This window comes from Bison bison, unplaced genomic scaffold (assembly GCF_000754665.1).
Source record: "Bison bison bison isolate TAMUID 2011002044 unplaced genomic scaffold, Bison_UMD1.0 scf7180017864486, whole genome shotgun sequence".
NCBI lineage: Eukaryota > Metazoa > Chordata > Mammalia > Artiodactyla > Bovidae > Bison > Bison bison.
In genome coordinates, this window is record NW_011495046.1 from 4520506 (window position 1) to 4535687 (window position 15182).

Here is a 15182-nt window from a genome sequence, read left to right on the forward strand (position 1 = left end):
GGATCACAACAAACTGTGGAAAATTCTGAAAGAGATGGGAATACCAGACCAACTTACCTGCCTCCTGAGAAACCTGTATGCAGGTCAAGAAGCAACAGTTAGTACTGGATATGGAACAACAGACTGGTTCAAAATTGGGAAAGAGAGTACGTCAAGGTATTGTCACCCTGCTTATTTAATTTATATGCAGAATACACCATAAGTGTTTGCCTGGATGAATAACAAGCCGGAATCAAGATTGCTGTGAGAAATATCAACAACCTCAGATATGCAGATAATACCACCCTAATGGCAGAAAGCGAAGAGAAACTAAAGAGCCTCTTGATGAAAGTGAAAGAGGAGAGTGAAAAAGCTGGCTGAAAACTCACCATTCAAAAAATGAAGATTATGGCATCCAGTTCATCATTTCATGGCAAATAGATGGGGAAACAGTGGAAACAGTGATAGACTGTATTTTCTTGGGGTCCAGAATCACTGCAGATGGTAACTTCAGCCATGAAATCAAAAGATGCTTGCTCCTTGGAAGAAAAGCTATGACCAACCTAGACAGCATATTAAAAAGTAGAGCCGTCACTTTGCTGACAAAGGCCTGTATAATCAAGGCTATGGTTTTTCCACTGGTCATGTACAGGATGTGAGAGTTTGACCACAAAGAAGGCTGAGCACCAAAGAATTGATGCTTTCAAACCGTGGTGCTGGAGATGACTCTTGAGAATCCCTTGGATAGCAGGGAGATCCAAGCAGTCAGTCCTAAAGGAAATCAGTCCTGAATATTTGCTGGAAGAACTGAAGCTGAAACTCCAATACTTTGGCCACCTGATGCAAAGAGCCAGTTCATTGGAAAAGACCCAGATGCTGGGAAAGATTGAAGGCAGGAGGAGAAGGGGACAGCAGAGGATAAGATGGTTAGATGGCATACTGACTCAATGGAAATGAGTTTGCTCAAACTCTGGTAGATAGTGAAGGACAGGGAAGCCTAAGTGTGCTGCAGTCCATGGAGTCACAGAGTCAGACACGACTTAGCAACTGAACAACAAAATCATCATAGCTAATATGCTATTTGGTTTACTTGGATATAGCTTCCACATTTAACATTGAAAATTCTTATCTTTTTATTTTAGGGTTGGGTTAGTAGAATCTAAAATACGTGTACTTGTGGGAAATTTGGAACGGAATGAATTTATTACTCTTGCCCATGTAAATCCCCAGTCATTCCCAGGAAATAAGGAACATCATAAAGAGTAAGTTAATTATTTTTTAATATTTTATTTCTTAAATAATGTTACCTGACATGTGTATATTTAAGATCACTTATAAGATTGCCATGTTACATAGCCGTTATTGCTGTGTAACAGGCACTGATGGATGATGATAAATCGTGTACTTGAGCATAAGTGATCATGCTTAAAACTTAAGTACATGTTGGGAATTCTGTGGTGGCTCAGTGGTTAGGACTCTGACTCTCACTGCCCAGGGCCCAGGTTCAGTCCCTGGTCAAGGAACTAAAATCTCACAAGCCACATGATGAGGCCAAAAAAAAAAACCAACCAAGTACATACTATGTTGGTAGCCCACAGACCTCAACAATCCTTAAATACATAGTCAGTCATTTTCAAAGCATTTAATCTGCTTTATAATAACACAGGATAACTTAACATTTTTTTTTTTTTAAGAATTTGGCCAAACCATTGAAATTTGTATTTGTGCTTCCATAGAGACCAAGTTTTAATTATCAAAAAGCATCTGTAAAATTATTAAAAATTAATGGAAATTCTTAAATTTTATTTTATAGCAACAATTATGTATCAATGTGGTTCCTTGGAATAATTTTTCGGAGAGTAGAAAATGCAGAAAGTGTTAATATAGACTTGACATACGATATACAGTCATTTACTGATACAGGTAAGACTTTGTCATCATAGAGCTGTGGCACTCAACCTTGGCTGTAATGCAGTATCCTCTGTCTAGGATCTGGCTGGCTGTATTTTTATAAAGTTCCACATTTGGTTAAATGAACATGAAACATCTATATTGTGAAACTCTACGCTGCCCTTAAAAAAGTAAAGGCATGATGAAACAACTTACAAGACCTCTTGGGGGAGGAGGGAGGTACAGACCAGTAGGTATGGTATAGTATCATTTATATAAATCAGTAAAGAAATGCATGCATTTTTGCTTAAAAATCATAGACTATCTCTGGAAGGATATATAGTTTTTATTAAAAGAAACTGGCAGAATTGCTTTTAGGTCAAGGAACTAACTGGGTGTGTCTGACAGAGGCAACTTCACTGTATACTCATGAACTCTTTGAGTTTTGTAGCATGTGAATATATTAACTTTTAAAACAAAAAGAAGACTAAAGAAACTCTAGATTTTTAGTGTGTACAGCCAGTGTTTATAACCAAAGTCATAAAGATTACTTGTTTTTTGACCTTTATTTTACATGAAATAAGTATCAGTCAACACAGGCTTGCTGAATATGTTTCAGAATCAGTGAAAAGAATCTTATCTTCTAAGACCATCTCTGTGGAATATCTTAATATATTTGTTATAAATGTGGGCTTGTCTTAATAATATGGAAACTACATTTATACTATATTCTTGGTTAGCTCATCTGAGTTTTTCTTTTGAACTAGCACTCATATTTATCATGAAAATGCAGGTTTCTCTGCATCACCTTACAACTACTGAATCATAGGCTCTGGGAGTGGAGCCAGAAGTCTGCACATTGAACATGCACTCTTGAGGGTTCTTTTATAAGCAATCTGGAATGAAAACATAGATATTTTTCCATTCTAATTTGGACTCATTTTTTCCAAAAGGAAGGGGTTGGGAACCTCTGTTTATTACAGATTTATAAAATGTTCTCCAGATAGAGATATTGAGGCCCCAAGAGATTATATAATTTGCATTTCACAGTAGATACTGTGCAGAAGAAACCTCCCACCCCTCTCTTAGCTTATCATACGAGTATTCACAATTAACACACACTAAATAATTTATATAATAGTTAATAAAACTGACTTTCTTACAAGGGGTGAGAAGCACCAGAGTGGGAATCTGGGGCTATGTGTATTTCAGTATTGGCAGGGCATTCAAGGCTGTTGAGTCTTGCTTACCTACCTGGATGATAAGGATGTACTTCTAGATGGTTTCTCATGTCTAACAGTCTATGACTCATATAGTAAAAGAAGCTTCATGGAGGAGGAGAGCTTAAATTGCATCTTGTGTATATGGTATTAGGATTAGCTCAGATTTGGGCAGGTAGTAATGAGAAGAGATTGCCCTTAGGGAAAATAGCAGAAAACAAGATTTTGGAAAACTTTTATCCATACATTAATTTTGTTAGTGAGATTAGATTATGGGAAAGTCTTACAAGTTGGACATGAGGAAACTAGTCAGTACTTGAAAAGGATTGTGATGTTGTGAAAATGTTTTGGAAGTATGTGTGCTGTAAGAAGAATGTGTTTTTGTGTAGTAATGTGGAGATACTGAAGGTTCGTATTTTAGAAAAACAAAATAGCACCCTTTCTTTAGAAAGGAGTTTCCCATTTTAACATACTGACTTTTGTTACAGTGTACAGACAGGCAAACAATATTAACATGCTAAAGGAGGGAATGAAAATTGAAGCAACTCATGTTAAAAAAAAACAACTTCATCACTACCTTCCTGCAGAAATTCTTCAGAAGAAGAAGAAGGTGAGTTTGTACTCACCTCTCCAGTCTGAACCCAGACACATGATCCTGGGCCCAAATCTGCATTTCGGCAGCACCTAAACCTATTGAGGTTTGGGAAAGTACAGGCAATTCAATCTAGGACTAAAATCTTAACCTTCATTAATCACAAAATATCTTTTGTTTGATATGTACTTCAGAATTGAAACCATTTTTCTCATTTACTTATTGAAATCCTAAAAGCTTTTCCCCTGTTTCAGCAAAGTCTATCTGATGTCACCCGAAGTTCAAGTGGACCTCAATCCAAAAGATCATCTCTGGATAGCAATTGTTTGGACAGCTCCAGAGACACTGATAATGAAACACCTTTTAATTCCCCAGTGTCTGCAAACAAGCCTTCCAAGCCTGATATTCCTCCTTCAGGGGAGACAGAGAGGTCTGCATTTCAAAATTTTCCTTTCAGTCTTCAGTTTATTTGAGGATAATATAAACTTGTGTACTTTTGCTAAATATCTTTTAACTGTAAAAAAAAAAAATTTTGTGAGTTACTAGTCAGTTTCTTATTTAGAATTACTTGACAGTTTGTGGTAATCCTGTGGGATGTGGTCTAGGTTTATGAATATATGGGAATATTAATAGGTAAGTAAACAGAAATGTCCAGGTTTTCTCTTTAATTTTTGCTGTTAATTCTCACTGGGTCCTCTTCCTTCCCCCACTGTTTTTTTTCTTCCTTTGGTGAAATATTAAAGTAGGAGTACTTGAAAGAAGTAATTTAAACATTTAGTTAAGGTTTTAAATACATACTGTTTAAATAAGTTAATAATGATTATGTAACACTTTTTATAGGAATAATGCTGAGCCTGCTGCTGTAATCGTGGAAAAGCCACTGAGTGTCCCGCCAGCTCAAGGGCTATCTATTCCTGTCATTGGTGCAAGTAGGTATCTACACTTTTCTTAGTTATGATTCTATTACATCTGTATTTAATTACTAAAACCTTTCTTTTTTCCTTTTCAGAAGTCGACTCTGCATTAAAAGCTGTATCACCCCCAGCTGTGTGTACCATTCCTACGGTAGTAGGACGAAATGTCATTCCTAGGGTCACACCTCACAACCCTGTCCAGGGGCAGCCACATCTAAATGGGATGTCAAATGTAACCAAGAATGTTACGCCTAAAAGACCCCACTCCCCATCCGTAGATGGGTCCTCTAAGAGGTTGAAAGACATAGAAAAGGTATGATTACAGAGTCAATGGTGATTCCGTAGTCAATTTTTTTTTTCAAAGTAAACTTAAAATAGTGGTAAAGAAGCTCACAGTTCTTCATAGTTACCTTAGTATTCCGTTAGGATTTGACCGTTTAAAAAGAATATTTACCTAAACCCTAATAGGATAATACTAATTGTTCATTCTGAATTCAAACTAATAATGTGTCTAAAAATTTGAATGATTAGTCTGAGTTTCTCCTTGGCTTACGTAAAAGTCATTATTGGTAACTAAATTAATTTATTGAGTTAATAATGGTGATCTCCTCTGCCTCCAATAGGTGGTGGTATAAGTACTATCATCTCAGTAGATCAAACTGTAGAAATTAAGGGTGTCAATTAAATTCAATCTGATTTAAATTATCTTTGCTCACCAAACCTGTTTGTAAAAGTTTTGACATTAGCCTGGTCACTAATTAGTTTCTTATTTTATATAGACTTATATGGTTTTATAGATAATAAATAGAACCTATAAATACATAGTACCTATTTAATAGGTAATAATAGCACCTCATTTTAATGTTTATATTTTAGTTTATTCGACTTGAATCAACGTTTAAGGAATCACGTGCTGCTGAAGACAGAAAAAGAAAATCAGTGGTAAGTATATTAATAGTGTGCTTAAAAATACTTAAAGAGCCATGTACCAGGAAAAGTACAATATTCAAAAGTAGATCAGATTTATCTCTTAACTTTTAGTTATGGCTTATATCATGTAGAAATAAATATTTGCATATAGGAACGTTTTCACTTGTATGTAATTCTGTTTTTAGGATGCCATTGGAGGAGAATGTATGCCTATTCCAACTATTGATACATCACGCAAAAAGGTAACAGTCTAATTTGTAAATAAAATGCACAAGTACGAGTTCATAGGTAATCTACAGGTACAAAAAGCTCATTAAGAAGAGCCTAGCACTTAGGTGAAGGAAAGAATTAATAAGATTTTGTCCGTATCCTCCATATCAGCAGTGTAGTTGGAAGTTGGGGATGGAAATAGCAGAGTATATGAGGCTAAATGTATGTATCTCAAAAGTCTAGAAAAGAGGGAGTTGTTCAAGATTTCATGATTTATTCAAGGTATGTCCAACTTTTGTTTTTAAGGAAGCAGTTTAGTGCTCAGCACAGTAATTCCTGCCAACACTTGATAGTCTTTTGTTGTACCCCATTGCTTACTGTGAAAATCAGGCTTGATGGTTGGGGACCATACTTACTAATATTTTGGAGGAACCAAATATACTGGTGTATAGAGTAAGTATCTTTGAAATATGAGCTAAAGAGCCCCTAAATCTTAATTTAAATATTTATTTTCAAGGGATTAACATTTTAGCTAGTAATGTAGGTTCTCGTGTTTCTTGTTGTAGTCAACTGTCACCCTGCCAGATTCCCCTGGATGTATTGGCAGTTCTAAAGCAAAATAGAAAATGTCCTCATACTTTCTATTAGTTGTAGAATTTACACAGTTTAACATAAGAGCAAGTTAGAAAAAATAGAGGTGTATAATTATATAATGTATGGTAGTGGAAGAAAAAATTTGAGGTGGATATTAAAGTGTGAAATGAAATGTCTGAGTTTTACTTTAAAAGATTTCAAGTATAAAGGGCAAGCGGTATAACCCAAACAACTACGGCAAAATTTTAATAATGTCTGAGTCTTCATTGTGGCATCTTCATCGTCCTTTCTATTCTTTTATGCATGTCTGAAATTTTTCATGTTTTTTAATGGATGCCCCTATAATACAATTGTTTAGCCAAGGTAACGTGAAAGGAGGATTACTTCTTGCAGTCTTCTCTTAATGACTTGAAGCTTACATATTGTGTTTCCATCACACAACTATTTGTATTTTAGGTTTCCATCTTTGTTTCTCAGTTTCATAGACTTGCCTTCATTATGTAATACTCTTTAATGTCTTCAAAAGCCTTCATAGAGATGTTACTGAATTGTACCATCACTAAAGTTACCTACCCTGACTGCAAAGTCAGTTTTCCTAAAAACTTAATTACCTCACAAGTTGGGTTATTCTCCATGAATGTTGTACAGAAACTAATTGAGGGATATAACTCAATGTCAAGTTTCCCTCTGTATACACACTCATTTCTCACCTTGCACCCTGAGAATTTCGTGTTTAGTGACTGTAGTCTTCCTGTTTCTCTTTACTGTTGCCTGACTCTGAGGAGGACTTTGTGCATTTCTCAGTGTAGAAGTGTCGACTGATTTTACACAGCCCTCTTTTTTATTCATACAGCCCTCCCACTTCTGCCCTTTCCCTGTCCCTTTGCTTTTCACCTGTTTTTAAGTCCCCCAAACAAGAAGTACCTATGAACATCGGGAGAAAGTATTCAACGCATACTTGAGTGTATAGGAACTTAGAGCTCTTGGCAAAAAATTCAGACTTTTGTTACTGTTTTACTCACTGGACCTTTATAATATGTATTTGTTTTTCCTTCTTTGTTTCTATTTCTTTCTAACAGAGACTGCCCAGCAAAGAACTACCAGATTCATCATCTCCAGTTCCAGCAAATAACATCCGTGTCATCAAAAATTCCATTCGGCTGACCCTAAATCGGTAAAAGCAGTGCCTCCTTACTAAAGTGAATATGCAATCATTTAGTGGCATAGATGCAGCCACTCTTAAGGATAGAGTGAGCTGTCACACATAAGATAAGGGGAAAGTTACAGTCATCCGCCTAGCGACCTTGAAGTGTTTTTTTGAACTCTCACACTTTGACCTGCAGATGCTGTAGCATTCTCTCATTGATTGCTACATACACTTCTCTGAGGATCACCTGCTATCAAATTGTCATCTGCAGTCTTATGGCTTTGCGTTGGAGGTTTTACTGCCTTAACTTTCGATGCTTGTTTCTCTGTTATGGGAACCAGTTCTTGGCTCTTTGGACACTCATAAAACAAGTCCTGAAATATCCACCGCCCCCGCCTTTTTTTAAGTCTTATGTTGTAATCATTGTATAGAACTGAAAAAAATTGAAGAAAAAAAAAAAAAAAGTCTTGTAATTTTCCAAATGTTAACACATTTACTTTAGCATTGAAGCCACTTTGTGAAACCTGAGATAAATGAATGTGAGGTATCTTTTCTGCTTTCCTCATTTGTGTAGATGTACTTTTTGTCTGTTCTGTTGATTTAAATTATTTTTTCTCAGATTGGCACATGAAATATTTAAATTTTATTTTTTTGTGCCTTTCTGTCCAAATGTTGCATAGTTACCAGGGAGGATTAGTCCAGTGATTACATAAGAGTTGGGCACCACAAATTCTCTATATTTTGCCTCCTGTGGAGGCCTTTGAAATGCATCTTTATTAAGAATCAAAATATAACCAGAATACTGAAAGTCAGTATATGAACGGTAAAATTATTACATAAGCTATCTCATGCCATTCTTGTTAGTTGACTGGTATTTTTTACTGAGGAGCAACTCAATCTGGCATCAACAATAAAGATACTTTAAGTATGGCAAACTTGTATTTTTGACGTGTACAATTTAACTTGGCATGATAATTCCTGACCATTACGTATTCCCACAACTTCAGTTTCTTCACGGACTAGGCATGCAGAAATAAGCAGTGGATTTTATTGAGACCTAAAGGCATTTTTGATGACATTGTTACCAACCATTAATTGGCTCAGGACCTTTGTAATTTTTATTTAAATATGAGTTGTCTTTTTTTACACTGCTTTTTTCAGTCCTTTTCTTAATATTTTTTAAGTTTCATGAATGCATGCTCCATTTATTGAAATCCATAACCATGTAATTCTTGTAATATGTTGATTCAGTGTTTTGTAAATGAAGTCGTATGTATTTTCAGAGTATTTTTGTATGTACTGTAAGATACCATCTTTTCAAAGAGAAAACTTTAAAACCTTTACTGTCTCTCTTTAGTCTAATTTTTTAAATATGGATTATGCTTGAATTAAAATGAAAATGTATAGATTACACAGCCCGGAATGCTGGTATATATTACCTTCCTCAGCTTGCACTCACCATTTAGCGGGTCTAGTAGGGAAAACAAAATGGTACGTTTGAATAGTGCAGGGAGAAGCCCTTGGTTGTATAGTTTATAGGACACACGGGATGCCATTTAGCCATTGGAGTCATAGTTCATTTCTTCTTGCAAGCCCTTTACCATTGAGCTGAAATGACTTGAATTCTGATTGTCAGAGAGCAGTATCCTTCTTCTCCCCTCCTGTTCCTGACCCCTACCTACATCTCTGAAATGGAAATTCTAGTGTTTACTTCTAAGTTTTCCTTTGTGAAAGTTAAAGAATAGCAAGGAGAAAACAATGGTTGTTCCCTTATTTATTTTCTACATAGGAAAAGACGAGAATGAAATCCCATGACCAAATGGTAGCTTCCTTGGCAAAGCTGTTTTTTTAGCTGACCCTTGTCCTTTATTCAGGTATTTTGAGCTTTGTTTTATAAATATTCTGTTTGAGCAAAAGTACATGATTATGAAAGGACTGAATAACTGTCATGTGACTCAAAACATTAAAAAGTTCTTTAAGGGCTTTAAGAATTCTTCATACGTAGATCCAAGTTTCACCTACTATGTAAACCAATTCTTTGGAGTAACTAGCGGAGTTTCTCTTTAATAAGAAAGCAACAGGCCTAACCTTTGTACTATAGTATAGTCATATCTCTTGTTTTAAGTGTCCATTTGACATGGGGTTAAAGACATAGCCAAATAACTCCTCAGAGACAGTATTCTTCAACCTGTTTGCTGACTGGTTTGGGGAATTGATGAGATGCTTTTGAGATGGTGGGTTTGGTCAGAAATGAAGTGTTTTCTATCCCAAACAGTAGGTAGATCAGTACAGTTGATCCTTGAACAACACAGATTTGAATTACACAGGTCCTATATGTATATACTACAGAGGTCCTATATGTTACCTATACATATTTTTTCAATAAATAGTACTTGTATTTTTATCTTACAGATCTTTAAGTAGGGGAGATCACAATATGTAGAATCAAAAGAACTAGGGTTTGAGTCGTGATTCTATCCAAACTGTTTCAGCTTCCTGCCCTTGGGTGAGTCATGTATCAATTCCTATGTTTTTGAGACAGAGTTAGCAGTACAAGTGTTTTCAACTGGGGTGAGGGGTTCAGCACCCCTACATTGTGCAAGGGTCAGCTGCACATTTTGTCGTCATGGTAGGAGATGGGGTTCCAAGTGAGTTAAGAGGGGGCTGTGATCTGTGACTGTGTGCTATGTTCAGAGGCGCTAGGCGAGTGTGTTTGATTCTGAGGTGTGTTTTATTTCAAGAATAACTAGAAATATATTTTACAAAGTCGAATAACCTGTTCTGTATGTAGACAACACATTCATTTTCATGACGGTATTAAATTTTAATCTTACTTTTCAGTGACTGGCTCTAAAGAATTATATATATCAAAGAAACGATTATCTGCTAGTTTAAACCTTAGGGATTTAACTAATTTGAGAGACAGGATACATGGCTTAAAACCTTGTAAAATTAGGGGAAGAGGATTTTACAAGACTGTGTTTACAATAAGAGTTTTTGTCTTAAGACAGCAATTTGATAACATTAAAATGCTTACTGTCCTATATAGGCACAGAGAAGTGAAGACAAACAGTGTCAAAATGGGCTAAACTTATTTTCCACGGTGTCCACCACTTGAAAATAGGAACTCCCAACTTGCAAGATCATGGACTGTAGGGAATCCCTTGTAAATATATATAAGAAGTTTCTGTTCATATGCATATGTCTGAGGGGAAGTTCATACTTTCATCAGTTCTCAAAATGGTTCATGACACTAAGAAAAAAAAAGTTAGGGACCACAGCTTTACAGGATTGAATAATCCCAAACTTTGGAATTTTCTTAAGATTTTTCTGTGGTATATTTCTGAAAATGTACTGTGGCTCTTAACTAGTAAAGTGGGCTAATGAAAGACTCTGGAATACTAAATTTCTCTTTTCAAGTTTTCTTTATATATCTCAGATGAAACTTTATCAGTATTTAGAAAAAGCTTTATGATTGGATTTATAAATGTCTTCATGTTAACTTCAATTCATTTAACAGGGTCAAACCAACAAATTTCAACGTAGGATTGATCAGAGTAGAATAGCTTAGAATAATCATTAGAAATGGTAAAAAGCAGAATTAATCATTAAAGATCCTTAAAAAATAATAATTAAAGATTCTAATCCTTTGATTTGGTAGCCTTAAATTTCTTATTCCTCCATGTTTGTGGTTCAGACTGAACAGACCAATAAATAGAACTTTAGTGTAAAAAAAATTTTTTAATAAATAAAATTATGTGAGTGCATAAATAACTACCTATTAAACCTTCCAAAGCTTGGAATTTAAGTCATGATAATAGTGATGAATATAGTGCAAGCAATAGAAAAAAGCCAGTCTCAAAAATGGTAACTATTTCCTTAGGATTTTTTAAAAGAATTGTACAAGGTCAGAGCCTTCCCAGATTTCCTATTTTTTTCTGGAGTTTTATATTTGAAGTTAGCTGAACATAAGATTATCATCAGGCTTGCTCTAATTTTTTAATGTATTGCTGCATTTTTAGCAAGGACCCAAGTAATTACCTTAAAAAGTACTTAGGATATATTTGAGGTAAATGGTGCTACATCACTTCACAGTATTAATGTAAAATGAATGCAGCTGCTGCTCCTTTCTAGTTAGCTGTTTGTGTAATTCATATTAATTTTCCTGCTTTTTATTTGGATTGTCTTAATTTCTTAGTTGTACACACAAGCCTCATTATCTGTCTGGAATAAGTAATATAATAAACTTGCTTTGATAAATAGGTATTGGTGATTGACTGATATTATTTGGGAGTAACTTAAAAGTACCAGACGTCTTTACTTATATTTCAGACTGACAGCCAGTTAGTTGGTCATTTACCTCTCAGACTCTTTGGCAGATAATGGGATCCACTACTTGCTTAATACAAAAGCAAATCTCATATGCAGTTTGCCTTACACGGAATATCTGATTAAATATTAGCAAGCAGTAGCATCTGCCTCAAACGTTGGGGGCAAAATTCTATCACCCTTTTGGTCAGCATCAGGCAAGCAGACTTCTCTGCTAATGGCTGAACAGCAGCGCATTTAGCAGTCAGATCTTGGGTACTGTCCACAGAAGTACAAGCTGTAGGTCTTGTCACCTTCTTGTTAATGAACTGTGCTTGTTTGTAGTAGCGCACCTATCTTGAATCTAGTACTGAATTCACAAATAAGAACCTGTGTCTGCATCAAGATATTAGCAAGCCACGGCACCAGTGGAAACACATTTGACATTTATTAAGCTAATTATCAAAGCCTTTTGTATGGATTGAGCCATGGATAACAGAAGGACTTCTAATAGCCACTTGTAAAGTACACTGATTGGAGTGCCAGCTAACCATACCCAGAGTGGGAGTTTCTGATGAGGGCAACTCATTGTTCCTAGGATCTAACACAGTTATCACACTATGCTTCATGTGTTAGATTAACATCATAACAGGTTCTTTGTGGATCTGACTGCATGCATTAAGCTATTATGGGCAAGACAGAATCTGATGCTTTTAAAAGCACATGTCCTAAAAACTATCTTTCAAACCATATGAGCCAGCCAAACTTTATTAATTAGTCCTTAAAAACCCTTCCTTGCAAATCTCTGATCACTAACATCTTGAGCCTAATGGCCACATAAAACCTTCCATGATAACCTGACCACTGTCTGTCATCCTACGTCTGTATCGTGTTACTTTTCAACATTTCAGTTATTTAACCTGCATAATTTTTCTGTTAACCTACTTGCTTTCCCCTGAAAGGTTGCAAGTTGGGAGTAGGGGGCCTCTATCCAAGAATCTTTGTGTAGTGGGTGCCCAGAAAATTCCTGAAGAAGAAAATGAGTTAGTCCTGTTTAGTTGGTTGGTTTTTGATAATTTTCTTTTTAAATTGAAGAGGCTTATCTAGAATAGAGAGGCCTGATGAAGAAACTAAGAAACAAATAAACTTAGTGAAAATCATTAAAGTATGTTTCTCAGCTTTTTTCACTGTGAAGATCATTAAGATACCTTTTTCAAGCTCTTTCAACTGTAATGCTTGGTTTTAAACATTTTATATTGTAAGCCAGCACATGTATACGTATATGAATATGTGTAATTTATATATGTATATACACACATACATAATTGAAGCAAGGTTCACAAAATGCTTTCCTTACTGTGACAAGATGCAGGTTGCTATTTTAAGCACCAGCTATGATTTCACTAAGGTGATTTCACTACCTCTCCTGAGTTGTGACCTGTTACTACAATTTCAAATACACTACATTGGAAGTTTTCTTCCCAAAAGTTCAGGTCAAATTTGGATCATCTTTCTTTATACTGTCTGTTCTAGAATGCAAACTATTAAAGCAAATAGTACCAGAAAGACAAATAGTATAAACCATGAAAGAGAAGTAGGTGAAATATAGCTATGCCTTTCTCCTAAGGAAAAAGGTTACCCCAAAACATCTTTGCATCAATTGATAGCAAAAGGGGGAAAAAAATACGAAAGCCAAAAAATCGGCAAAGGGCAAAAATTGGAACATTTGAATGATCTTTATTTTAGTATTGGTCAGTTGACTTTAGCTAGCCAAGGGGTGTCATCGAGCCCTGGATGGTGGACTAGGGGACAAACTAAGGAATGACAGGTATATCTCGTTAACCAAAAGTCACTCCAGTGAGATATATCAATTACTCATTGAGAATATCCCAACATAGTCCAGGAATTCGAGGGTACCAGAGAATTGGCTTCCAACAGTGAAAGTATCAACATTCCTATCTCCTGCAAAATTCTAGAGCATAATTTTAGATGTGTAACATTTCCTAAGCACTTGGGATGTGCCTTGTAAAACATTAAGACACTTAATCTTTACAATGATCCTAATGAGGTAGCACTGTTGTCCTTATTTTACAAATGAGGAAATTGAGGCTTAGAGGGTTTATGTGATCAGCTCCAAATTGCATAACTATTAACTGGCAGACCAGCACTCAGTTGTATCTCCCATTTATGAGAGATCTTAGATGAAGGTGTGGATCCAATTCCTGCCACACAGCATTCTCCTGTGGAGTCTGGAACTCTTGAGGGATGCCTGGTCAGCAGCAGTCATTTGTGCCAGGCTGCAGGGGACACTGGCCTCCTCCAGGGAGCCTGGGGCTAAGACTCAGGAACACCCATCTCTGCCGAGGCTCAGCCATTTGTATCTGTGTACCTTCCACAGACACTCGGCTGCGCTGTGCTTTGTTTTCTCCCACTTGAAACACTCGCCCTTCAAACCTCATTGGGAAACTGTGATATGAAACTATTCCCAAAGATTGGCAGGTTCTACAAATAGGATGGACATACAGACCATTAATCTCCCAGAATAAGATCCAACCAGTCCATTCTGAAAGAGATCAGCCCTGGGATTTCTTTGGAAGGAATGATGCTAAAGCTGAAACTCCAGTACTTTGGCCACCTCATGCGAAGAGTTGACTCATTGGAAAAGACTCTGATGCTGGGAGGGATTGGGGGCAGGAGGAGAAGGGGACGACAGCAGATGAGATGGCTGGATGGCATCACTGACTTGATGGACGTGAGTCTGGGTGAACTCCGGGAGTTGGTGATGGACAGGGAGGCCTGGTGTGCTGTGATTCATGGGGTCGCAAAGAGTCGGACACGACTGAGCTACTGAACTGAACTGAACTGAGAATTCCTTAGCCATCAGTCTAAGAGCAGGAAGAAAAGGGATCCAGGAGGAATATAGCCAAGAAAAGTGAAAATGAAGTTTTGCTTGATACGTTTTATCATAGAAGATATTAACACTTCTCTCAGGGTTTGAGAACAAATAATTTTTTTAATGAAATAATTTCAGGGCAATCAAACAGGAAATGTACCTACAATCTATCACATGGATGAGCTGTAAATATTCACATAGTCGTAATAAGTAGAGAACATTGAACAAGCCCCAAGTTGTAACTATACTGAGAAGGGGTGGAGGAGAGGGGAGGATAAGGGTGTAAGAGAGTGAAATCTTCAGTGGTAGTAAGTAGAAAATATCTAAAACCAAAAAGTCCAGAATAGGGTAAGCATGTTATTCAGAAATAACAGAAACATAAATAGTAACTAGGAATAAATAATAGGAGAAAAGTCTTAAAAGACTTAAAGACTTAAATGACTCTAGGGAGCAGAAATCAAGTCTGAGGAATAGGAAAGAAAGTGCTGTTTTGTTGTTTTTTAAG

The 15182-nt window shown here is 36.2% G+C and overlaps 1 protein-coding gene across 2 annotated transcripts in view; it reads left to right on the forward strand.

Moving 5' to 3' along the window:
- The window catches only part of PAPOLG (poly(A) polymerase gamma), a 34213-nt gene extending 21990 nt beyond the window's left edge, over nucleotides 1–12223 (forward strand). The window contains exons 14-23 of one of the 2 annotated variants that reach the window (XM_010862952.1): nucleotides 1122–1241; nucleotides 1793–1902; nucleotides 3578–3699; nucleotides 3936–4111; nucleotides 4522–4610; nucleotides 4691–4908; nucleotides 5472–5537; nucleotides 5711–5767; nucleotides 7409–7503; nucleotides 7673–12223. In XM_010862952.1, coding sequence (XP_010861254.1) covers nucleotides 1122–1241; nucleotides 1793–1902; nucleotides 3578–3699; nucleotides 3936–4111; nucleotides 4522–4610; nucleotides 4691–4908; nucleotides 5472–5537; nucleotides 5711–5767; nucleotides 7409–7503; nucleotides 7673–7907 — 1288 coding nt within the window. In that variant the 3' untranslated portion in view covers nucleotides 7908–12223. Of the gene's footprint in view, nucleotides 1–1121; nucleotides 1242–1792; nucleotides 1903–3577; nucleotides 3700–3935; nucleotides 4112–4521; nucleotides 4611–4690; nucleotides 4909–5471; nucleotides 5538–5710; nucleotides 5768–7408 lie in introns of both variants that reach the window. The other variant, XM_010862953.1, reaches the window with a different exon arrangement.
- Nucleotides 12224–15182: the final 2959 nt, after the last annotated feature.